At 40.4% G+C, this 23,872-nt stretch overlaps 1 protein-coding gene across 1 annotated transcript; it reads left to right on the top strand.

Annotated features, from left to right (window-relative positions):
- The first annotated feature begins 400 nt into the window (after positions 1-400).
- Positions 401-21,750, top strand: snphb (syntaphilin b). Its single transcript, XM_078254269.1, has 4 exons — positions 401-2,086; positions 14,975-15,082; positions 15,701-15,850; positions 16,837-21,750. Exons 1-4 carry the CDS (start codon positions 2,037-2,039, stop codon positions 18,851-18,853), a joined length of 2,325 nt encoding a protein of 774 aa, XP_078110395.1. The 5' UTR covers positions 401-2,036; the 3' UTR covers positions 18,854-21,750.
- The last annotated feature ends 2,122 nt before the right edge of the window (positions 21,751-23,872 follow it).

Below are 23,872 nucleotides of genomic sequence, written 5' to 3' on the forward strand. Positions count from 1 at the left end.
CTTTAATGTTAAAATAAAATGTTTAAAAGCTTAATATTTAAAAAAGTATAAATAGTAGAAAAAAGTTGAAGAAGTCCCATCATTAGCTGAAAGAGCTGAACATTTTAAAAGTTGAATGGTTTTAATAGCTGAACGTATGCAGAAGTTACGGAGAACCAAAAAACGTACGGAATAATAAGAAAAAGAAAAAATAAAGAACAGGATAACAATAGTTGGAATGCTGCTGAATCAGCATTCCCACTAACTAGGACCCCCTTCAACCTGGTCTCACTGATATACGTACCCATTAGGACTCATTTTTCCAGGGCTACAAATACGGTCAGGTACATTCTGCCACCCCAGAAGAAATACAAGTATACCGTCTTTGTATCATGTTCTATGGTGCAGCTCTAATGGGAGTTGTAGTTTTAAAATACATTGGTATATGTCTTGTAAGTAGAAGTTGGCATTGTAGACTTTCAGATACTCCCTGGGTTGTTTTTGGGATGGTGAACACATTGGTTAAATAAGTGAAAATAGCTTATTCCCATATTTGACTACGGCAATTTAATTTGATTTAACTTTACTAATGATCGTTTTATTGAAATGATGCAGCCACAACAGCAAAAAAGAAGGAACATTTTATATAGGCTCCTTCTCCAGAGGGGCAGCTCAGCCAATTAGGGCAAACAGGTAACACAAAAACATGAAAATGAAAAGAGAACAGAGGAAGAAAAGCTAGATACATTAAAGTGGAGTTCAGATATGGATAAAGTTATACAGAAAGTAGCTTTATATTAACATCATTTGAATTAATTAATTAATGTTTAAGTGATGCAGCAGAAAGATAAGAATATAAGGCTGTATTTCCATTAATCCACCTGTCCTCATTCACTGATTGTAGTGGGAGAGAGGTTTATTGTGTCAGTCATGGTTGGCACAGAGACAACACAGCATTTAGAGGTGTTACAGCAGGAAGGTGACTTACAGCGGGTGCCTGGCAGTTACACACATACACAAACCTGGTGTTGCGGCTGTAAGCAGTCCCACAAAGTGCTGCCGCGAGGGACTAAACACAGAGATGCATAAACACACTGTGACGCACTCAAGATCGTATTGCAATGATTTATTCCTCCACACGTAAAATACAACTAGCACTGCAGTTACCAAATGTAAAGTAACTGTGAGTCGAAATAAGTGCGTTAGTGCGGCGGTCAACAGAAAGTGTTCGCTCCCAGGCTCACCTCTCTGTCAAAGCCCAAAAAACCCAGGTGAACAGGTGAAGCAAACAAATATGTTATCACTTCCGCTCAAACCGCACAATATAATAATCAATAAATGATATAAATGAGACCATAAACAACATACAATATGTGGCTCCTACACCTGGTACTCAAGAGCCCACTAAGTTGTGTGTGATGTATTATTGATGCGAGTAATCCTCCTCTTTTTCCTTCCATTTGCTTTTTCATTGTGTCTCTCTGTTTCTCACTCTCAACGTGCCTCTCTATCTCAGATGCTGGCAGGATTTCATTGCATATACCATGAATACCTCGGCTGTGGCAGAAACCGATTTTCAATTATCAATCAATACACACATGAACAAACTTAACACACACAGATACCTGTCTTCACATGCAGATGCAAATGTCAGTTCCCTTTGCTCACTTCTGCCACTCTAACCGATATTCAGCCTGAGATGAGACAGATGAGTGATGATTGGTTAAGCCTCCGACATGACTAGGAGGTGATTGGCTGCGTGTCCAGTCTTAGCCAGCTAAGTGTCAGAATGCAGAGGCTGTCAGCAAAACCCATCCCTGATTTGTGTGTGTGTGTGTGTGTGTGTGTGTGTGTGTGTGCGTGTGTGTGTGTGTGTGTGTGTGTGTGTGTGTGTGTGTGTGTGTGTGTGTGTGTGCGTGCGTGCGCGTGCGCGTGTGTGTGGTCACTCACTGGTCATGTCTGTGTTTCCCTCCAGGCTCTCAGTGTGGAGCTGAAGAACAGAGAGACAAAGTGAGGACAGAACAAGCTGAAGGTTGCACAAGAGGCTGTCTGGCCCCATGTCTGCCCCTGCTCCAGCCAATCGGAGGTCTGCGTTGGGCTCTCGCCGGTAGGTAGCCAATAAGGTCCCGTCATTGTTTGGGTATTCAGTAAGATAGCCACAGTTGAAAATAAGTCTGTAGGGAAGAAAAGTGTTGACCTCCGGGAGGGGACCAGGGCCTGTTTTGATTAAGCATCTCAGAGTAGGAAATCACTCCCAACTGGCCAAAGATTCTTAGAGTGATGCAACTTTGGTCCCACTTTTGGGACTAGGAGTAAAACCATTTTTATCAAGTTTCTAAACTGTGGAAATGACTCCTATCTCTGCTGATATTTAGGAGTCACTACTCTGTGGGAGGAGAGATGTTCAATAATAAGCTTATAAACAGATACAATTTTTGTGACTGACCTCATGCAAAATGCAAAAGAGGACACAGAGGTCCTCCCAAACTCACAGCAACACAGAAAATGTAGTTTTGCAGCAGTGATGATTTGGATCTGTAATAACAACATTTACAGCAGTAATAAATTCAAACCATCCATAATAATCCATAATACACACATTCATTCCATTTTCTACAAGCTGCTTCATATTGTTCATATTGTTACCTAAGATTAGGTAACATTAAAGAAATAACCTGTAAGGTAACAGGGAGTGTTGTTGAACAGTGAAAGAGAGGACTCCATGACCCTCACAGTGCACAGCAACAGCTTTGCAACATCCCTGCTGCCCGCACAATACTGCACAATATATTCAAGATGCAGCACTAATATAGATATTATAAAACATGAGGATATGTCACGCAGCCAAGTGAAGTTGCCTGCTATTTTTAATTTGTATACATTTCTTCAACTATATGAGTGGCTTTTTATTTAGATACAGTCTACAATACAAGTGTCAAATATCATTATGACTAACTGTAACCCATATTTACCTGTACACATAACTCACATACACATAAAATGTTGATGTTTTCTGCATTTGGAAGTGTACCATTAAGTGTACGTTTCTTAAACAGCAAGTGTCATTAAAACTACAATACATAATCATTTCTCTTTTGCGGGTGAGTGTGTCGTGAAACAGCTATGTCACTCTCTCCCTCTCTTTGGTGGAGTCCTTTTCCTTGCTGAAAGTCAGTGTAGGATGCTTCATACATTACACTCACTGAGAGTCTCACCCTAAAGTAGGAATGTTTATAGTGGTAGATTAACTGTCAGCGTGATTCCTAGGAGGGATTCTGAGACGCTTGATAAATACAGGCCCGGATGTTTTCTCCAGCACGAGGCCCAGCTGGAGCTGAACAAATGACGCACATGTATTAATACATCCTTATTCTTATTCTATTCTATTAATATTTTCTATATATATTCCTTATTTACATGTTCTCTTCCTTTCATCAACCTGTGTCTGTGTGTGTGTGTGTGTGTGTGTGTGTGTGCGTGCATGTGTGCGTGTGTGCGTGCGTGCGTGCCTGCATGCATGTTTTCTGTAGCTCAGTTATGTTGCTCCCTGTCAGATTAACAAATGAAACCTTGTGACATGGTCTTTTTAGCACTTCTATAATTTTGTGTGCAAACGACAAAAATACTGTATGTGCTCTGTGTATGTTTGTGCAGCATAATTATTTGTAACACTTTCTGAGCACAGCTTTTCTCCAATTGAACCAGCTGTTTTAAGAACTCTTACCCAACTCGGTAACACTTTCTAATTATTGGCCTGTTATAAAGAGTTTATGAGTTGTAGCCACTTGCTTTATTAATGGTAACAAACCATTTACTAAAGCTTTGTTGAGCATGTATTAGCCATATATTAAAACAAATGTTGCGTTGCCAGGTTGTGAAGAATCTCCCTGGCTGGTGTTTATCCCCCTCCAGCAGGACACTTGCTTTGACTCTTTACCTTTTCACTTTATGAGAGAGACTGCTCCAATAGGCTGACCTTCCAGAAAAGTGCTGCAGAGCATGTGGAGCAAAGTTACTAACAACTTAATAGCATTACTAATGACAGACATGTTTTGCTGTGGGCTGTATAGAAAGTAAGAAACCTGTGACCCTTGATATTAATGACGTATTCATATTTTTTTTATTTGTTTAACCTTTATTTAACCAGGTAGGCCGCTGAGAACATGTTCTCATTTGAAACGGCGACCCGGGCAAGAAAAGCGTAGGTGTGCAAGACAACATACAGTTTCACATTAAATACAATACAAGAATACAGTGTGTGTGTGTGTGTGTGTGTGTGTGTGTGTGTGTGTGTATATATACACACACACACACACACACACACACACACCAATCCGAGTGCACCGATCCGATATTAAGATCGGATATCGGCCCCAATATTGACAAAATAGCTGGATCGAGGTCTAGTTTTTTTTTTCCTCCGTCGCAGCACTGGGACCCCTGTTAACTGCGTACCCTTCTCACTCATGGTAGTAACTTTATAACACAACAATTAATAACCCACAACTAACTTTCTTTAAAAGGATATGTTGGGTAACATCATAGCTGCTAGCTAGCCAGGTAGCATAACAGTCTGTTAAGCTGGGAGAGGCTCCGGTCACTACTGCACACTCAAGAACAAAGAAGAAAGTTAGAGGATGAAGAAAGACCGGAGGTACACCAGAACAACGTATGCTCAAGAGAGGAGCCGTCTGTTGTTGCAAGGTTTTTTGTTTCTAAAAAATCGGACATAATTTAGCCACTGTTGTTGCCCGTCGCTCTAACGTTACTCGGCCGTGCTAACGTTACAGTGCTAACGTTAAAGACATGTCACTTCAAGCATGCAGCGAAGCAACATTATGAACGCAATCCAACTACGGTCCCGCTACAGACCGTTGAGAAAGACGGGTTCAGAGCAATGATTAAAACACTGGATTTAAGATGCCTTGCCTCGCTGAAATACGTCCGCCAACCTACAAACATTATTCAAACAGCGAAGGAGGCTAACAGCGGAGCTACGTTCAGTCGCCCACTACAACCACACTACAACCTAACTTACCTGTGGCCAAGGTAGTGTTTATACAACTAGCTTACAACTATTTTGTTTTGAAAGTTGTTTTTATGTGTATTCATTCAATTTGAGTTTATTTTACTACTTTGCAGTTTGCATTAAAAAAAAAATAGTTTAGATTCTGTAACTGTTTCATGGATTCTCCTTCATATAACGTTATTGTATAATGTTGATGAGCCAAGCAAACCCTTTAGTAATCAAAGCTTTTAGTAAACATGATGACATTAAAATGTTTTTGTGATATTCTATGTACTCCTGACAGTAGAATAAGCCATTATAAACCTATATAAAGGCCCATTATTGTTAGTTATTTAAATTAATTTTAAGAAGTTTGATTACATTATATTTTCGATTTGAATTGTTTTTTAAATAACAAATAAATAAGAATTCAATACATTACATCTGTGCTATTATGTCTTAGTTAGGAAAGTAATGTTTAGTTAGGAAAGTCTGGTGCCTTTAGTCTCTTCCACATGGTGGAAGGAAGGTATAAGGTGCAAAAGGTATACAGTGTATTATTAATTCAACAACAGTATCGGATCCATATCGGGTATCGACAGATACACAAAGCCCTGGCATCGGTATCGGGACTGAAAAAGTCGGATCGGTGCATACCTAATATATATATATATATATATATATATATATATATATATATATATATATATATATATATATATATATATATATATATATATGCAGCCTGCTTGGCGTATAATAATAATAAGAAGAAGAAGAAACATTATTTCTATAGCACTTTACAATGTTACAATGTGCTTTTCAGAAAAACAATAAAAACAATGAAATAAATAATCATAAATCATAAAAACATAAAACACAAAAGTGATATACTCCTTATCCTGTATTATCAACTTTATTAATAGCTTTACTATTAATGACTCAAAAGGCAGAGAGAGGTTTTTTTTTTTTAACATTAATAAAATGATTTACAACCTAAAATTCCTCTGTAAAAGGTGCCATTTTAGAAGGTGCCAGTGGTACCCACAACTCTTACTCAGCTCTGTCTTTCTTTTTTATAAATGTGTCAGCATATTACCCCAATTTGTTTCTGTACTTTTTTTGTCATTAAGCTCTGATGATCCTGATGGAGGAGCTGTGGTGTTAGTGACAAGATGGACTTCAGATAAACTAGATGCATTCAGCTGCTTTCTGCACAATGACCAGTGAACAGCTAGTTTACTGAAACCTGATCACAGTTTATTGATGATATTGAGGTTTTCTCCTACAGCTTCAGCAGCTTCCGTGGCCTGTTTACTGGACACAGGTTAAAATAAGGCCGTGTTACTGAGCTTTTGTTGTCCACAGGGACCAGGGAAGACTTTTTCCACATCCATTAAGCCGCAGACTAAATGTTCTCAACTCTGCAATAATGTTGTATACAGGATGTATGTCTTATACCTAATGCATTGATTTACATCTATGCTCCAGTTTTACACAGTCACCACTTTCAGGTTCAGGTTACTTTATTGGTACCTGTAGGTAAACTAGGTTTACAGTCTAAGAGGCAGGACATCCTTAAAAATATGGAGAGCCTATTTGGCATTAATATTGGCTGATGATCTGAAGAATCACCAGCTAAGTTCAAGGTCAATATACTGCATATTGCCAAAATCCATTTATACTAAATGTGGGTAATGTGATTTTAAAGTGTTTTAATCAGTAGTCTCATCCAGATGTTTCAAGGCATATATTTATGTGTGGGTCACAGACAGATAAATATCCTCCTAAACTGAAGCCAAGATGTCTTGTTAGCGTTTTTTACGGTTTTAATGGTATGGTCATATGTTATACAAACATATATATGTAGCGGTTCAATCTGCAGCTGTGGTGTCCTCCTTTCTCTCGTCTCTTTTCCTCAGATTCAACCCACTGAAGGCGTTGCAGCCCAAACACCGCTTGCAGCAAATACTGGCGTCCTCGCCCGTCCCGGTGCCCAAGCCGGCATTGGGGTCGGGGACAGGGACAGGGACAGGGACAGGGACAGGGAAGGGGACGGCTGTGCCAGCGGCCACGGCACCGGTGGCCATTCCTGTGCCAGCGCCCCCTGCGTGAGACTCACTTCAGTTACAGTCTCAGAGAGCATGCTCCGTAGCTGTAGCTCCGGCATGCATTGTAGCCACTAAAACCGAGCACACAGGCAACATGTATGCTACCTGTCTCACTTAGCCACGTTTTTCATGAACATGATAAAAACACTGAGATCCCAACTGGAGCTCTCAGTGTTCACATGCAGCTGCAGATGTTGGCATCAACAACAGCAAACAGCACAGACTTGTGTGTGTATGTGTAATTGTGTCACATCACCTTCAGGTCTATTGATGCCCTGGCAGGAAAAAACATGGATGTGCACTGAATGCATCACTGACGTGTAAATTAATAGAGTCAGTAGTTACATTTCATAGACTCGAACATAGACTGTAAAAATAATGGACGAAGCTTCCGGGTCTAAAAAGTGAAGCCAATGCGGAAGTGCCTTCAACCTGCATTATATCTTTATATAAAACTCCTAATGAATGAAAGATGTGGAACATGTTTAGGCTAGAATTAAGTATGGATCCGTAAATAAGACTTGATTAAGCATGGAAAGCAGCTAAAGCAGTATAAATAGCTAAAAAAAAAGTTGGAAAGGGATGAAGGATGCAAAATAAGAGTAAGAAATGATAGGGGTTCAAATGGTTTGCCTATCTGCGCCACTATTTCTTTATAGAAGACAGACATATTGACAGAGATCAACATATAGACCTATAGATTGTAGAGAGAAGCCCCGTTTTGACCTGGTGTTAAAATGTTGAGAGATCGGATCACAAGTAGACAGCTCTAAGTACAGTTATTGAACTAAATGCTCGCTCTTGGGTGAATTGTTGGAATTGTTGGGTCTTTGTAGTTATAGTGTGGTCTAGAAGATCTACTCTATCTATCTAGTATGTCGAAAAAAGTGATAGTGTCATAGTATAATACGTCGAAAAAAGTCACAGTATAGTATGTTGAAAAAAGTGATAAAAAAGTCTTAGTATAGTATACTGAAAAAAGTGATAAAAAAGACTAAGTATAGCATACTGAAAAAAAGTCTTAGTATAGCATGTCGAAAAAAAGTCACTGTATAGTATGTCAAGAAAAGTTATAAATAAGTCATAGTATGGTATGTCGAAAAAAAGTCACAGTATAGTTGTCAAGAAAAGTAATAAATAAGTCATAGCATAGCATGTCAAAAAAAGTTGAGAAGAACATGCAAACAACTCCACACAAAAATAATCAGCCCAGATTGGGTATTGAACAAATGGTCAAAGTTTGCACTGCCTACTTGCTGCTATAATTTGCTTCAGTGCTATCACTAGGCCACTGTACCATCTATTAAATATGTTGAAAACAGTCGTAGCATAGTATGTCAAAAACAGCCACTGAAATATCATGGTATAGTTTGTTGAAAAAAGTGATAAAAAAGTCATTGTATAGCATGTCGAAAAAGGTCATAGTATAGTATGTCGAGAAAAGTGGTAAAAAAGTAGTAGTATAGTATGTCGGAAAAAGTGATAATAAAGTGAAAGTTTGGTACCTCAAAAAAAATTTATAAAAAGTCATAGTGTAGTATGTTGAGAAAAGTTATAAAAAACTCATAGTATAGTATGTCGAAAAAGTCATTGCATAGTATGTCGAAAAAAGTGATAAAAAGTCATAGTATAGTATGTCGAAAAAAGTGATAAAAAAAAGTCATAGTATAGTATGTCGAAAAAAGTTATAGTATAGTATGTCGAAAAAAGTGATAAAAAAGTCATAGTATGGTAGTCATAGTATAGTATGTCGAAAAAAGTCTTAGTATAGTATGTCAAGAAAAGTGATAAAAGAGCCATAGTATAGTATGTTAAAAAAAAGTTGAGAAGAACATGCAAACAACTCCACACAAAAATAAGTTTGCACTGCCTACTTGCTGCTATAATTTGCTTCAGTGCTATCACTAGGCCACTGTACCATCTATTAAATATGTTGAAAACAGTCGTAGCATAGTATGTCAAAAACAGCCACTGAAATATCATGGTATAGTATGTTGAAAAAAGTGATAAAAAAAAGTAATTGTATAGCATGTCGAAAAAGGTCATAGTATAGTATGTCGAGAAAAGTGGTAAAAAAAGTAGTAGTATAGTATGTCGGAAAAAGTGATAATAAAGTGAAAGTTTGGTACCTCAAAAAAAATTGATTAAAAGTCATAGTGTAGTATGTCGAGAAAAGTTATAAAAAACTCATAGTATAGTATGTCGAAAAAAGTCATTGTATAGTATGTTGAAAAAAGTGATAAAAAAAGTCATAGTATAGTATGTCGAAAAAAGTTATAGTATAGTATGTTGAAAAAAGTGATAAAAAAAGTCATAGTGTAGTATGTTGAAAAAAGTCTTAGTATAGTATGTCAAGAAAAGTGATAAAAGAGCCATAGTATAGTATGTTAAAAAAAAGTTGAGAAGAACATGCAAACAACTCCACACAAAAATAATCAGCCCAGATTGGGTATTGAACAAATGGTCAAAGTTTGCACTGCCTACTTGCTGCTATAATTTGCTTCAGTGCTATCACTAGGCCACTGTACCATCTATTAAATATGTTGAAAACAGTCGTAGCATAGTATGTCAAAAACAGCCACTGAAATATCATGGTATACTATGTTGAAAAAAGTGATAAAAAAAGTAATTGTATAGTATGTCGAAAAAAGTGATAAAAAGTCATAGTATAGTATGTCGAAAAAAGTAATGGTATAGTATGTCGAAAAAAGTGATAAAAAAGTCATAGTATAGTATGTCGAAAAAAGTAATGGTATAGTATGTCGAAAAAAGTGATAAAAAAGTCATAGTATAGTATGTCGAAAAAGTTATAGTATAGTATGTTGAAAAAAGTGATAAAAAAAGTCATAGTATAGTATGTCGAAAAAAGTTATAGTGTAGTATATTGAAAAGAGTGATAAAAAAGTCTTAGTACTTAATGTCGATAAAGTCAAATATATTATGTCGAAAAAAGTGATAAAAAAATCATAGTATAGCATGTCGAAAGAAGTGATAATAAAGCCATAGCATATTATGTCAAAGAAAGTCGAGAAGAACATGCAAACTCCACACAAAAATAATCAGCCCAGACATTGAACCAAGGTTCAAAGTCTGCACTGCCTACTTGCTGCTGGTATTTGCTTCAGTGCTAACCACTAGGCCACTGTGCCAACCATTAAGTAGGTTAAAAACAATTGTAGCATAGTATGTCAAAAAAGCCACTAACATGTCATAGTATAGCATGTCGAAAAAAGTCATGTAAAAAGTAGTGCTGTCAAACGATTAAAATATTTAATCGCATTAATGTCATAGTTAACTCGCAATTAATCGCACATTTTATCTATTCTAAATGTCCCTAGATTTCTTTTTGTCCAATTATTTTTTCTCATTTTAATACTCTTATCAACATGGAAAAGTGGATCGGCTTGCTTTGGGCTTTTGTCGCCTGGCTTTGACGAGGGGGAATTTGCATCAGCTGTGTGCTTGGCCATCAAGTGGTATTTCAGACTGGATGTGCTGCGATCATAGCACAGTTCACAATGACGAAACACACAGATCACTTTGGTCTTGTCAATGGAACCATTTGGCAACTTTTTAAAAGTAAACTTTCCATTCAGAATCTTATTGGCATCCATTTCGGCGTCTCGCACTCGCCATCCACTCAAAACGCAACGGTAGCCTACTACTCTTTGGCCGGCTCGCAAGCCCAACAGGCACGTGTGCGGCGTGCCTGTTGTTTTGTTTCCGGTCTATCTGTTGTAGTTTTTCTAACGTTACTAGTTGTTGCAACAGCATGTGAAAAAAACTACAAAGTTTGCTATGCCAAAAAGAACGTTAATCTTGCGATAAAAAAATTGACGCCGTTAAAATGGGTTTGCGTTAACGCCGTTAATAACGCGTTTAACTGACAGCACTAGTAAAAAGTGATAATAAAGCCATAGTATATTATGTCAAAGAAAGTCTAGAAGAACATGCAAACTCCACACAAAAAAAATCAACAAATGTCAAAAAAGTGATTAAAAAAAAAAAAAAAGCCATAGCATAGTATGTTGAAAAAAAAGTCATATTATGACGTATGTCGAAAAAAAAGCATAAAAACCTTTGATGACATCACTGCTGCTACGTTCACTATTTTTCCAGTCTCTGGTAAATTTGTACACCAGAATTTGTAACATCATTTGGTCCATGTTCCATGTCATTTTTCGTAGCATGAAGTTGTGTTTAGAGGCTACATGCACGGTAGAAACTGCCACTGTCATTGTGCTTTGGAAGCAAACTGTGATCACATGTGATCACTGGTTCACCACAGCCGCTCAATCAACAGCACCCACAGTTTGTTTACGAACACTAACCAGTTCGACGGCAGAAAGTTGGTGAGACGCCCTGAAATGACATTCCCTGAAATACGAATGTACTTTTTGGTTTATTTAAAAAAGAGAAATTGCTGGAAATCTAAAATGATTTCAGCTTCTTGAAAAGAAGTCTCTGTCTCTACCAGGAACAAACCACAGCATAAAGGAATATTTATGTACTTCACCCACTACACTCGACTCCTGCAGCCTCCACACAACTGCCTCCAGCAGACTGTCACCCAGCACCCGCAGCCCAGACACATGTTCCATCTCAGCAGATGGATGGGACAGACTGACAGACCTGAAACACTGTTGTACTGTCCCCTCCAGGCTCACCGCTTCAGCTGCTTCCCTCTGCCTGTTTCTGTTCCGTCTTGGCTTTTGTCATATATTGATCTTCAAAGAAATACCCAGTAGTCAATATCTGGCCTCCTCCCTTATTGTATCACACAGGACACGTTTACTCAGCTAGAAGGAGGTTGGGGTAGCCCAAAAAAAAAAAATAGATGTAGTCAAATGTAGCCACTACGGTGGTGTGGAGTTATCGGGTCCTGTGTGAAAATCCCTCACGGCTGCTCCGATTGGTCCTGCTTGTCCCCTCCTCCCCCTGTGGAGGCCAGTGATTGGGCAACAGTCATGTTCTTTAAAGTAAGAGGTCATTACAACATTCGCTATGTGACGTATTATATCACTGACATTTACAATTTCTTTAATTTATTAAGAAGTTGCCCATCACAGATCACCCTTCCTTCTCCTGGCTACTACTGATGTAACTATTCTATGATACTCAACTTTATTTTCTTTAGCAGGATGGTAGCAATGGTTAAAGGTGAAAATATGATTATTGGACTTTTTTTAACCTTATTATTTATGATATGTGTGGCTTTACATGGTCTCTAAGGGTTTTTTTTGTGCAAAAACGTCCATTGCCTGACATGGATTAGTTTGACATTTTAGGAAATGCTCTTGCTAAGAGTTAGATGAGAAGATCGATACCACTCTATTTTAGTTAGAAGGTCAAGCATGAAGCTAGAGTCAGCATGCTACTTAGCTTAGCTTAGCATAAAGACTGTAGGCACTGGGAAACAGCTCACTCAAAAGCTAGATAATAAATCCATCTGCACTGCTAAAGCTCTCTAATGAACACAGACATGGGGGAATTACTGTAAGTGTTGAAACTATAGAAAGGATGAAGTCTTGACATCACATCCTGGTTAGCCGATGTTCCACAATATAATCGCTCATTGAGGCCATTGTTATGGATCCCACGTAACTTCTAGGCAAGTCCCGCCCTACGAAGCAGCTCGATTGGTTGGGTTTAGGCATTGACCTCGAGTGGTTAAGGTTAGGATAGGCAGTTGGTCAGGGGATAGGACCTGAACAAATCGGGTTACGTTACCTTGCCGAAGCATGGACGCCTGGCCAGTAGTAATGTGTGAATGCTATTGAAGGGCGGGTCTTGCCTAGAAGTTGCATGGGTTGCATAATAACGCCTCATTGAGCACTTCTGACAGACAAACTGGCAACCACTACAGCACTTTATTAGACATCGAAACCTTCGGGATTTTAACAAAGTTATCCATAATATTCCCCAGCAACATTTTAGCTGGAATCTCTGCTGTCTACAAACGTCTACAGTGCTCTGTCTTTCTGTGTCTCCTGGGCTGTGGTGACATCCTGGATTCTCCACGAGTCACCTGGCAACCTCACTTTGGAATGCGTGAAGCTAACTGCTTCCAGTTTTTATGCTAAGCTAAGCTAATCACCTCCTGGCTCTGGCTTTACATGTAACATCCCACTCTTGGCACAAGAGCAAATAAGCATATATTCTAAATTGTTGTTATTATATTATAGATGATAATCTGGCCTCATAGTGCAGGATGATGTTGTTTATATTATGGGCTGAGGAGGGAAGTTATTTTTAGCAGCGGTTACTCTACAGACTGGCGCGGTGCGTGGAGAGTGAGATTAACAGGGATGTTGGATAGTCCAAAGGGGTTGGATTGGTCTTTAACATTTCACAGCTGGGTAAATCTGACACCATTTTGACAATTGAACAAACCTTTCTGTCCTTCTAAAAGTCTATCCAGATATTAGCAAGGAAATCTAACTTGTTGTGATAAGAGAGATTATATTGTCATGTTCTGACAATCTTTTGATTTGTATATCAGATGTGTCAGAGGTTGAATTTCTGCTCGATTATGTCTTTGAGATCTCCCCAATGTTTCAAAGGGTTAGTGTGTAGAGACATTTGTGTGAAAGCTTGTTTGGAGTGAAATGCTCTGGATGATGAGTCTCTTATGAATAATGCTAATGCAGTTGCCACTGCTTCTCTAATCATTAGAGTCTCAGAACACTGTATCTCTTAGTGTTAGCTTGTGTTCTGTGCCAGTAAACGCTTCATAGCTGCAAATGACTTCACATAGACGTTTTACATGGGAAGCCAAGGAGAGCAGCCTAAACGATTAAAGCAGAGCTATCTTCCTTTCCTTTGGTAAAGCTTTTAGAGAGCCACCTCTCTTGGGCCCCATCAGTGTTTGAGTGCTTGTTGCTATTTAGCAACGACCTGCATCTCAGGCTCTGAATGAATTAGGAGAATCCTAAAACAGCTTTGTCTCACCTCAATAGTGTGCATACATTTGAAGCATGCACATTGTATCAGTCCGGTGTGGTCCTCTGCCGTCTTCTGTGATTTGACACCCTGTTGTCTCTGCCTGGTCAGGTTTGACTACTGCAGGTTCATAGAGCTAGACTACGTTCCTATGGAGACAGGCTATATGGTCTCAATGCGCCCGACTAAAGGCTACGCATCGAACAAGTCGCCGACTAAAGGCTACGCTTCCACCAAGTCTCCAGATCGCCACAGCCGTTCAACGAACTCTCCCTCGACCCCTCGTTGTCGGTCTGTTCTGAGTCCCTCTTCTTTCCTCACGATCAGTGTTGACTTTTTCAAGCATGGGAATGATGAGAGCCTTTGCACTGTGTTGAATGTTTTTCTGACAGAATTGTTTCCACAGCATCATGTCTAGTCTGACCTGTTACTCCCTTATTCTTTTCTCTTTGTCTGTCCTCTTTTTTATACTCTTTAGTGAAAGCTATCCTCATGTTATTTCTTTTGAGGAATGCTTCCTGCAGTTATATCATTGACTTCCTAATTCCTTTGGATTCTTGCTTTGGTTTTCATCTGTGCTGCACATTCCCTTTTTTTTTAAAACTGCTGCATCACTGTCATTGCCCAAATGAGTGTGTGTCCTTGTCCTTGTTTCTAAGGCAGTTTCTAAACTGTTGTCTGTTGGCAGTAACTTTGTCCTCTGTATTCATAATGTGTCTGTGTATATCTGTGCATTTCAGTATTGTATTGGCATGTTAGTGGACCTGGATTGACGTGTGCTCCATTCGTGTCTTCTTTGAGTTGTGATTTTGAACAATTGTTCACAATGGTTTTGCTCAAAAGCTCACAGAATCCACTGTCACCTTGTTGTTTGGAGTGTGGTTTCATGGTGTTGCAGGAACAGGTTAACATGTTTCCTCTAACTTTGGACCAGGCGGACACCGGCCGCACCTAGTAATAGAGATCCCCATGGCAACACCTCCCTTAGCAACAGCAGCAACTCAGGCTCTTGCAAAGGCAGCGACTGCAGCCCCACCAAAGGGTAAGACATCAGAAACTGCATGGTCTGATCAGTAAAGTGCTCTTGTCTAATATACTCCATAGAAGGATTGATTGCACTCCTTTCAAACCAAAGTTACAAATAGAAATTAAAACTTTGCACACTTTCCTCACATCGATGAAAATCAGAACTAATATGTGTATTTACATTCTCTAGCTGTTTTATTGGAAAATGATTTACCCCACTTGATTTCCTAAAAGTGTCCTAAGTACATTTTCAGTCTTTTAAAGCTGCTCTGATGAATCATTTTATAATAATAGTGGATCAAACAAGTATATGTTATGTAAAAGGACTTAGTGACAAACCCGCAGAGAATTATCACCCGACTCATGGTTTTGGTCTTACAGTCCAGTTTTATCTCATCAGAGACAGGAAGCAGCTGTTTTAGCAAGTTCTAAAAAACCCACTGTAAATTTTTAATACCTGACCAGCAACAACGGCACTTTTGACAGTTTTCGATCATCAGTGCTCTGGATCTAAAAGTATTGAGTTTCAATTACCAGCCCTACTTACAAGACATCAACAAACTAAAATAAAGGTCACTGAAGTGTAATCAGTTCTAAAGAACTAGGAAAAACTACTTTCGTATGATTGTCCTAGACGTCATCAGAAGTACACGTCATGTACGGACAACCATGGTATCCGGCCCCCTCCACCAGAGCAGTACCTCACACCACTGCAGCAGAAAGAGGTGTGTATCCGACACCTGCGGGCCAGGCTAAAGGAAACCATCAACACTCTACAAGACAGGTGAGATGCTTAGATAGAAATAGAGATTTTCCATATTGGCCAGAAAGTCATGTTTTATACTGTCTGACTTGTTCTGAGGTTTTCCCTTAAGTACCAGGTTCTATCCCCAACCCTTAAGGCCAATTTATGCTTCTGCGTTAAATAGAAGCTGTGGGTACGTACCTAGCAGTGGTGTAGTCTAATGTATTGTAGTGGGTATACTGTACTCTATATATACTGTATATTGGCCAGAATACCTTCATTTAGCCTATGTGAAGAAGGAAAACACAGATGACAATTCAAAATATATCAAAATTATAATGGAAAGTATGTTGTTGCGTGTCATTGGGCATTTTTAAGTGGGTATATTGAAATCCTGGAGCTTTCTTAGTGGGAATACTGCGTATACCTGTGTATCACGTAGACTACACCACTGGTACCTAGGTGCGTGGAGATACGGACACTACGCCAGACCCTTTGCCGTAGCCTGACGTGCACCTCTCAAAAAAATAACTGCACGTCGAGGCAACGCAGACCGCGACAACTGTTATTTGTCCACTTGGCCGTGGCTTGGTAGCTTTGCATTTCCCCCTACTAACAACATGAAATCAAGGAGAGGGTTAACTTTTCCTGCTACAGATTTCCCACCATGCTCAGAAAGCACAGGGGAGACACTTTGTTTCTCCCACTTTGCCTCTAGAGTCGCTACTCACTCCGAAGCTAATCACTGTCACTCTCTCATTCGCTCTACCACACACTCCCCATGCACACACACATGCCGGCTCTGCTATTCTCTAGATAACGCACCCACCAACACACAAGTATAAACTTCAGGCCACTAACGTAGGCTACGGTGAAAGTTCTGCGTGGAGCCTCCGCAGAAGCATAAATCCCACTTTACACTAGGCCTAATATCTGAATCCTCATAATTATTTTGTTCTCTCCCCTTCTCTTCTCTTCTGTTCTTTCTTTCTCCCTTTTCTCCTCTCCATTCCCCCCCCCATCAGGGACACAGAAATAGATGAGCTGAAAGGCCAGCTATACAGGATGCAGGAGGACTGGGTTGAGGAGGAATGTCACCGTGTTGAGGCTCAGCTGGCCCTGAAGGAGGCGCGTCAGGAGATCCAGCAGCTTAAACAGGCTGTGGACACTGTTCGCGCCAGTCTCAGTGATGCTGGGGGGCTCAGCGGGGACATAGGGGTCCAGAAGTACTTTCAGGACATCAACACTCAGAACCACAAGCTTGAGAACCTTTTGCTAAGCATGGACCTAGCCCAGGCTGGATTAGCCAAGGAGGGGGAAGGCATTCCTGGCTTTCGGACCCGTGTTGGAGGTTCGGCACCAGCATCGGTATCAGGGGAAAGTCCAGGGGGAATACCCAAACCGGCAGTAGGAGGGAGGGGGTCTTGCTCCTGCGATGCTTCGCCAGCCCGTTCTCTGACCCGGAGCTCCACTTACACTAAGCTGAGTGATCAGGCACTTGCGGACCGAAACGGCAACGGCCTGGACTTTCCTTGTCTGTCAGGTGACGGCACCCAGGACAGCGGCTTTGTGTGCTGTGGGGAGAGCAGCGTCCCCAGTCGGACCGACCTGCTGCTGGAGGCAGCCTTCCTCTCTGAGGAAACAGCATCTTTACTCAACTCCTACGCACAGACCTTTTCCCATTCTCTGCCCCATTCTCTGCCCCATTCTCTGCCCCATTCTCTGCCCCACTCTCTGCCTAGTAGCTCTCTGCCCCACTCTCTGCCCCACACTTACTCCCATACTTTACCTCATTCTTTCCCTCACAATTTGTCCCACTCTATGCCCCACACCATGCCACACTCCTCCACCTATGACAAGCTGTGCACAGGTGAGCGGCAGGTGCCCCTTCGTTGCGGCCTGGGTGGAGTGGGCTGTATGAGCCATCCCTGCCTATCCCACCACCACCTCTACCTGCACCCCTTGCGGGAGACAGGCATTCAGACCGAAAGCTGCCCCATCCCTGCAACGGCAGGTTACCCCTCTGATCTAGATACCATTGCGGAGCAACGCACTTTCCGCTCCCAGGCCTGCAGCCCCACCTCTACCTGGATGTCTGATGAGGGGGAGGAGGAGCTGGACTCCATCACCACCACAACTTCAGTAACCACAGCGACGATGATGAGTACAGCCACAGAGCCGATCCTGGTCACTAAAACTCCTCTGGTCCCTCCCTTACCACGGTCCGCTACTGTGGCATGTTCCATGGAAAGTCCTCTATATGGGGAGGAAGAGGAAAAGCAGGAGAAAGAGAAGGAAGCTGCAGCAACGGAGCAGCAGGAGGAAACATCAGTGATTAGCTTGGCAGAAGAAGAGCAGCAGATGCAAATGGACTCAGAGGGAGGGAATGAGGTGGAAGTTCAGAGTGCAGCAGAGGATGTAGCACCAGGAAAACCCTGCGATTTTGCAGAGACATCAGCAGGGACGCAGTGTGAGCTTCAGTTTGGAGGATGCTGTGGAGAAGGCAGACAGGGTGGGACACTGGGAAACCTCAGCATGGAAGACAGGCAGCAAGAAGTTGGTTTATCAGCAGGATCGACCCAGGTAGAGACAGCAGAGCTGAGTCCAAGTAGCCCAGGATTCTCGCCAGACGTAGAACAGCCTCATACCTCCCAGCCGAGGAGATCTACTTCCCATGAGGAGATAGCTGGTGTCACTGTAGTGGAGTTGCATGATGAGAACGATGACGATGAAGATGAAACTAAAGAACAAGGCGCCACAGGGGGCGCCACAGCAGAGGAGGGAGATTCAACCAGCTCTGGGACAATTGAGAAAAGCTACTGGAGTCGTCACTTCCTGGTTGATCTGCTGGCAGTGGCCATCCCTGTGGTGCCAACAGTGGCATGGTTCTGCCGTGGCCCAATCCGTGCCGGACAGCCCATGTATCATATAGGCTCGCTGTTGCGAGGCTGTTGCACTGTGGCGCTCCACTCACTGCGCCGGGGAGGGGGGTTGAGGCATTACCCTGCAGGCGGGGGTGACCTGGGCGGATCACAGATATAACAGGAGAATCTGTCTAGCACCTCTGTGGTCCTTAACTACGGCCTCTCCTGTATGGGTCTTAGCTTGTTGGAAGATACCTGTAGTGTGAGGAGAGGAAGAGGAAAAAAACGTCCTGTCCTGCATTCCTCATCAAGGTTAATAGCTGAGGGGAGCATCAGGAACAGGAAATGTGCATTTATGACTACGATCTCTGACTAGTAAAATCTGTTCTGTTTGGTCTGCTCCTTATTGTCTCTCACCCACTGGTCCTTGCTGTTGATACCAAGATGTCTACTAACACTGCTGACCTGTGCAAAACTGAATGAGCTGATTGAAATGAATGATCTATGCTTGGATGTTTAACACTGATTGTTTTTTTCTTTTTAAATGCAGGGAAATGTTAAAGGTTCATTGATCGTCAACCTACCAGGCTGTCTCAATTCTGACGTGTGTGTGTGTGTGTGTGTGTGTGTGTGTGTGTGTGTGTGTGTGTGTGTGTGTGTGTGTGTGTGTGTGTGTGTGTGTGTGTGTGTGTGTGTGTGTGTGTGTGTGTGTCAGCCAATTCAGAATTGAATTGAGAATGACTCCTAAAAAATGACAAAAACAGGATCTAGAATTACAATTTGAATATGAATTAAAGGAAGCGGAATTGCAATTCAATAAAAATTCAAAGAAATTCATATACATAATTTAAGTGAAGTGTTTAACAACGAAGCTTTACAATATATGTCAGATATGAGTGCATTACATATTCTATAAATGATATTAGTTTGAACTACTTGTACCGATTACAATAAAAGGAGAGTTGTTCCCCCAGCAATGAATGTTAAAAGCTCTAGTCACAGAACAAATAATTAAGTTTGATTTATTGTAATTGTAAGTTTGTGGAACATGACAGAACATGACTCCGTTTCCCAGAATGCTTTACTTTAACCAAGTATTTAAAATGGTTGCCAAACAATTTGAGGTGGACATTTGTTTGAAAGCTTCTTTTCTACACACTTTGATGGTCAACGCTGGACTTCTTAAGTTTCAGAAGTCCCTTACAACTTCAGATTACAAACATTCATAGATTTGACACCTGTAATAACAGCGACATGGGAAATAATAGCAGGCCTAAAAGGTCATCTGTTCTAGTTCATTTTGAAGAATCAATTCCAACACGAACACCTGGAAAACACAGTCATATGCAAGCACTGCAGTGCTCCAGTCTGTGGCTCCATCACGGCTACTTCAAATTTCAAAAGGCATCTACAAGTAAGTTAACAGACAGACAGTCTTTTATTTTGAAAAGCATCTCTTGATGGTATTATGCTACTGATATTTGATATCATCAGTGTTGGGGTCACTACTCAAGAACGTGTAATACACATTATTCACTTTAAAAAAAACAACAACCATAATGCATTACCTTACTTGTTATTCTCTATGGATAGTAACTCATTACTCATTACATTACTGTAATAACACTAACACAGCAAGAGCCTGGCATATAGCTCATAAAGAGCTTAAACACACCTTCAACTCACAACACAACAGCAACAGTAACATTAATGTGTTACATTGCTCAGTTACAGCCAAATGTGATTATATTATGGCATTACTTCGTAATGAGTTACCCACAACACTGGATATGATATGTGTTTAAAAGCATGCAAGCACACCTTTTACTTAGTACTTACTGTAAATCAAGAAAACAATTCTTGTCAATTGTGGAATTAATAGAAATATTTGTTTTCTTAAAGAGTGATCTATATTTTGGAACAAAATGTATGCAGGGTTGAGGAGTGACTAGTTACGTGTAATGAAATTGTTATTAAATTACAAAATGAATGTAATTGTATTTAGTTGTATTACAGAGGTAAAATGTGGAATTCAATTAGTTACTATTCCAAATTAAAAGGAAATTGCTTTGCATTGATAAAGTAATCCAAACCACATTTACAATTACATTACATTTAATTCCACTTCCTGTCATTCCAATTCAACTTCCTGTGGGCGAAGTCCAATTCATGAATTGAATGGAGGCCAATTCTGAAATTCTGAATTTTGCACAAGCCTTGTGTGTGTGTGTGTGTGTGTGTGTGTGTGTGTGTGTGTGTGTGTGTGTGTGTGTGTGTGTGTGTGTGTGTGTGTGTGTGTGTGTGTGTGTGTGTGTAAGAGTCAATGTGTAACCAAATGGTCTCGTTGTCTGCAGTGGATGAGCTACACTGCTCAGTGACTAAGGCAAAATCCACCCTAATTCAGACTTTACATGTGTCCTTTGACTGTTTTCTGAGTCTTCAACATCTTAGAGACTGAAAACATGGAGTTTATCTACTATCAAGAGATAACAACGTAGACACAGACCTCAGGTTGATTCTAAGGGTACAACACACCGAAACACACAGCAGCAAGGCTGCCAAGAACCATAGACACTTTCAACACTCAGCTGTTGGAGGGCAGATCCAGTGCCTGAAATGGCCCTTACTTACCATTACTTTTTGTCCACATGAGTATTTTACACTTCAACCACAGTCAATACTCTTGGATATATATTAGTATATTATGAATAACTGTCTTAGCAATCAGTGGGTGGTTGTCATATTGGATAGATGGATAGAAACATCTGCCAATCGCTAGATTTTGCTTCTAAATTCCAATCAACATCTATTTCTCCTTTCTTTAAAGTTGATTTCACAATAGAAGCTGCTCTTTTAGTTCCCTCCACCCAACCAACCAGCATGCCAAGAAGCCCAGGATAGCCCGTCTTCACAATTCTGTTAGCAACACAACAGAACAGTCAAAAACTCATTACTAAAGTCAGGTCTTTTGAGGGTTTTGTCGCCTCTCGCAATGAATGGGAGCTGGTGGCTCCACCCAGCTCACTGTGTTCAGTGTGTTTCTACCCTGAGATTATTGATGATGATGATGATGATGATGATGATTATATTATATCTCGAGAAATCAAACAAAGCTGAAAAACTCAAACTAAAGTTCAATGAATCCCCAAAGTTGTTCCCCAGTTAATTATCCCTCATATTTACAGATGTATTCAACTGAGCAGAAAATGCTACTTATTTTATGACTGTAAGCAAACCTCATATTTTCTTTTCTTTTTATCTTCTACAGCCACGGCTTACATAGCTTCTACTCCTTCACTGTTTCTCTCAACCATTAAAGGAATAGTTTGCCATTTTGGGTAAATGTGCTTATTTGCTTTCTTACCGCGAGTTAGATAAGAAGATCAATACCACTCTCGTCTCTGTACTAACTCTGTACGCTGTAGCTTAGCTTAACATAAAGACTAGAAGCAGGGGAAACAGCTAGCCTGGCTCTGTCCTATCCATCTACCAGCACCTTTAACGCTCACTAATTCAATAAAATGAAAAAGTGTAAACGTCAAGTTGTGGTTTTACACGGAGTTACGTGCTGGAAGTCTTTGTTCTTGGGTTTCAGGCTACGAGAGAGAGAATAACAACAACATGGACATTCTGTTTTAAGGTGGATTTTTTCCCTGTCCTCAGTCATACGGTTGGTCCTTGTACACAGAACACACGTAGGGAATGTCTTCAATTCATCAAATCTAATAGGAAAGTCATATAATGATCAGACACTTGTTTGTACTGTAGATACTCACTGGCTCAGTTTGACACTTTGATGTAGATCTGAAAGAAGTGAGCTGTGCTCAGTCTGTGCTCTGTGTTGTATATTTCTGCTAACTTAATGCTCTCTTGGTGTAGTTTAACTGTCACTCTGGTAGTGTGTATTTCAAGTCCACTGTACAAGAGTTAGTCAGTCACTGCGAATACATCAACTTGACTTCTTTAATGGATCATTCTGCAAAACATTTCTAGACATGGAGTACTACGTGTTAGTCGACACTCAAAATGTAAATCAATAAGATATCTGGGTTGTAATCGCATTTAGGATCAGGGTGTTTACTTTGTGTGAATGTGTGTTTCTTGAAAGGACTTTAATGAAAGTGGCGCCTGACGGCAATTCCCTCTTGTTGCTGATCTTGTGTTATGAGGTCAAATAAGCCGACTGCAACTGTCAAATCGAAATTTGTCTGATTGTCAGAGACTCATGAGCCAAACGCGGATCGAGGAACACCCTGACACAACCAGCAAAAAAAGAGTCTGACGCCAACTGAATTGTTAAGTTCTTTGGTGAAGAAATAAGCAACATGAATCTTTTCTTTTCTTTTTTACTATTTGGTTGACATATTTTGCACTATTGTTCACTTTATGAATTTAAGCAATTACTTGAAGTTAAGATTGTATGTGTAAGTGTTGTATGTCCACTGAGTTCTGACTGATTGTTCTGTTGGCCTGCAGTGTCAATTCAGTTTGATATAGTGCTGATCATGTTCAAGGCAAAGATGAAACAGGTTTAACTAAGATAATCTAGACATTTCAGGTAGATCCATGCCATTATTTCTGTGAATGTCATCCATGATAAGAGCTTTTGATCTCCGCTCTCTACATTTGACCACAATATGTATCTACAGGCCATACAAAATAAATGGACATTTAAGTCTAAATGATGTAGTTAAAACACACACTGGTAGAGAATAAGCAGTGTTTATGCTACGTGGTCAAATTATGTAATTGTCAGACGTCAGTGACAATCATGGCAATCCCTGTCTGTTTGGTTTTCACTTCATCGATTTAAAGGGTCCACAAAAGCAGCAGCCGTTATCAATGCGTTGTGATCCATGAAAGGTTTGAAGGAATCCCTTAGAGACACAAAGGACTGCCTCTTCTCCACTTCCACTTTTGCTCATCCATAACTTGAACATCATTCTCATTATCATGAGTTGTGCACTAGTTATGTTACCATCTCCTGACTGTGTGAGCTGCTTGGCTAAAATGGATTAGGAGGGTATAACTATTTTATGTTTTAGAAAAAGCCATATAATCCTGTAAGGGAGCAGGTGGGAGGCGGCCTCCTCCTCTACGTATTGATGTTTTGTGAAACGAAATCTCTAATGATGAAAGTCAAGTGAATGATAACTACTGTATATCATCATTGTAACTGATTTCAGTCAGTCCAACT

The sequence above is a fragment of the Sander vitreus genome, chromosome 7 (assembly GCF_031162955.1).
Source record: "Sander vitreus isolate 19-12246 chromosome 7, sanVit1, whole genome shotgun sequence".
Taxonomy (NCBI): domain Eukaryota; kingdom Metazoa; phylum Chordata; class Actinopteri; order Perciformes; family Percidae; genus Sander; species Sander vitreus.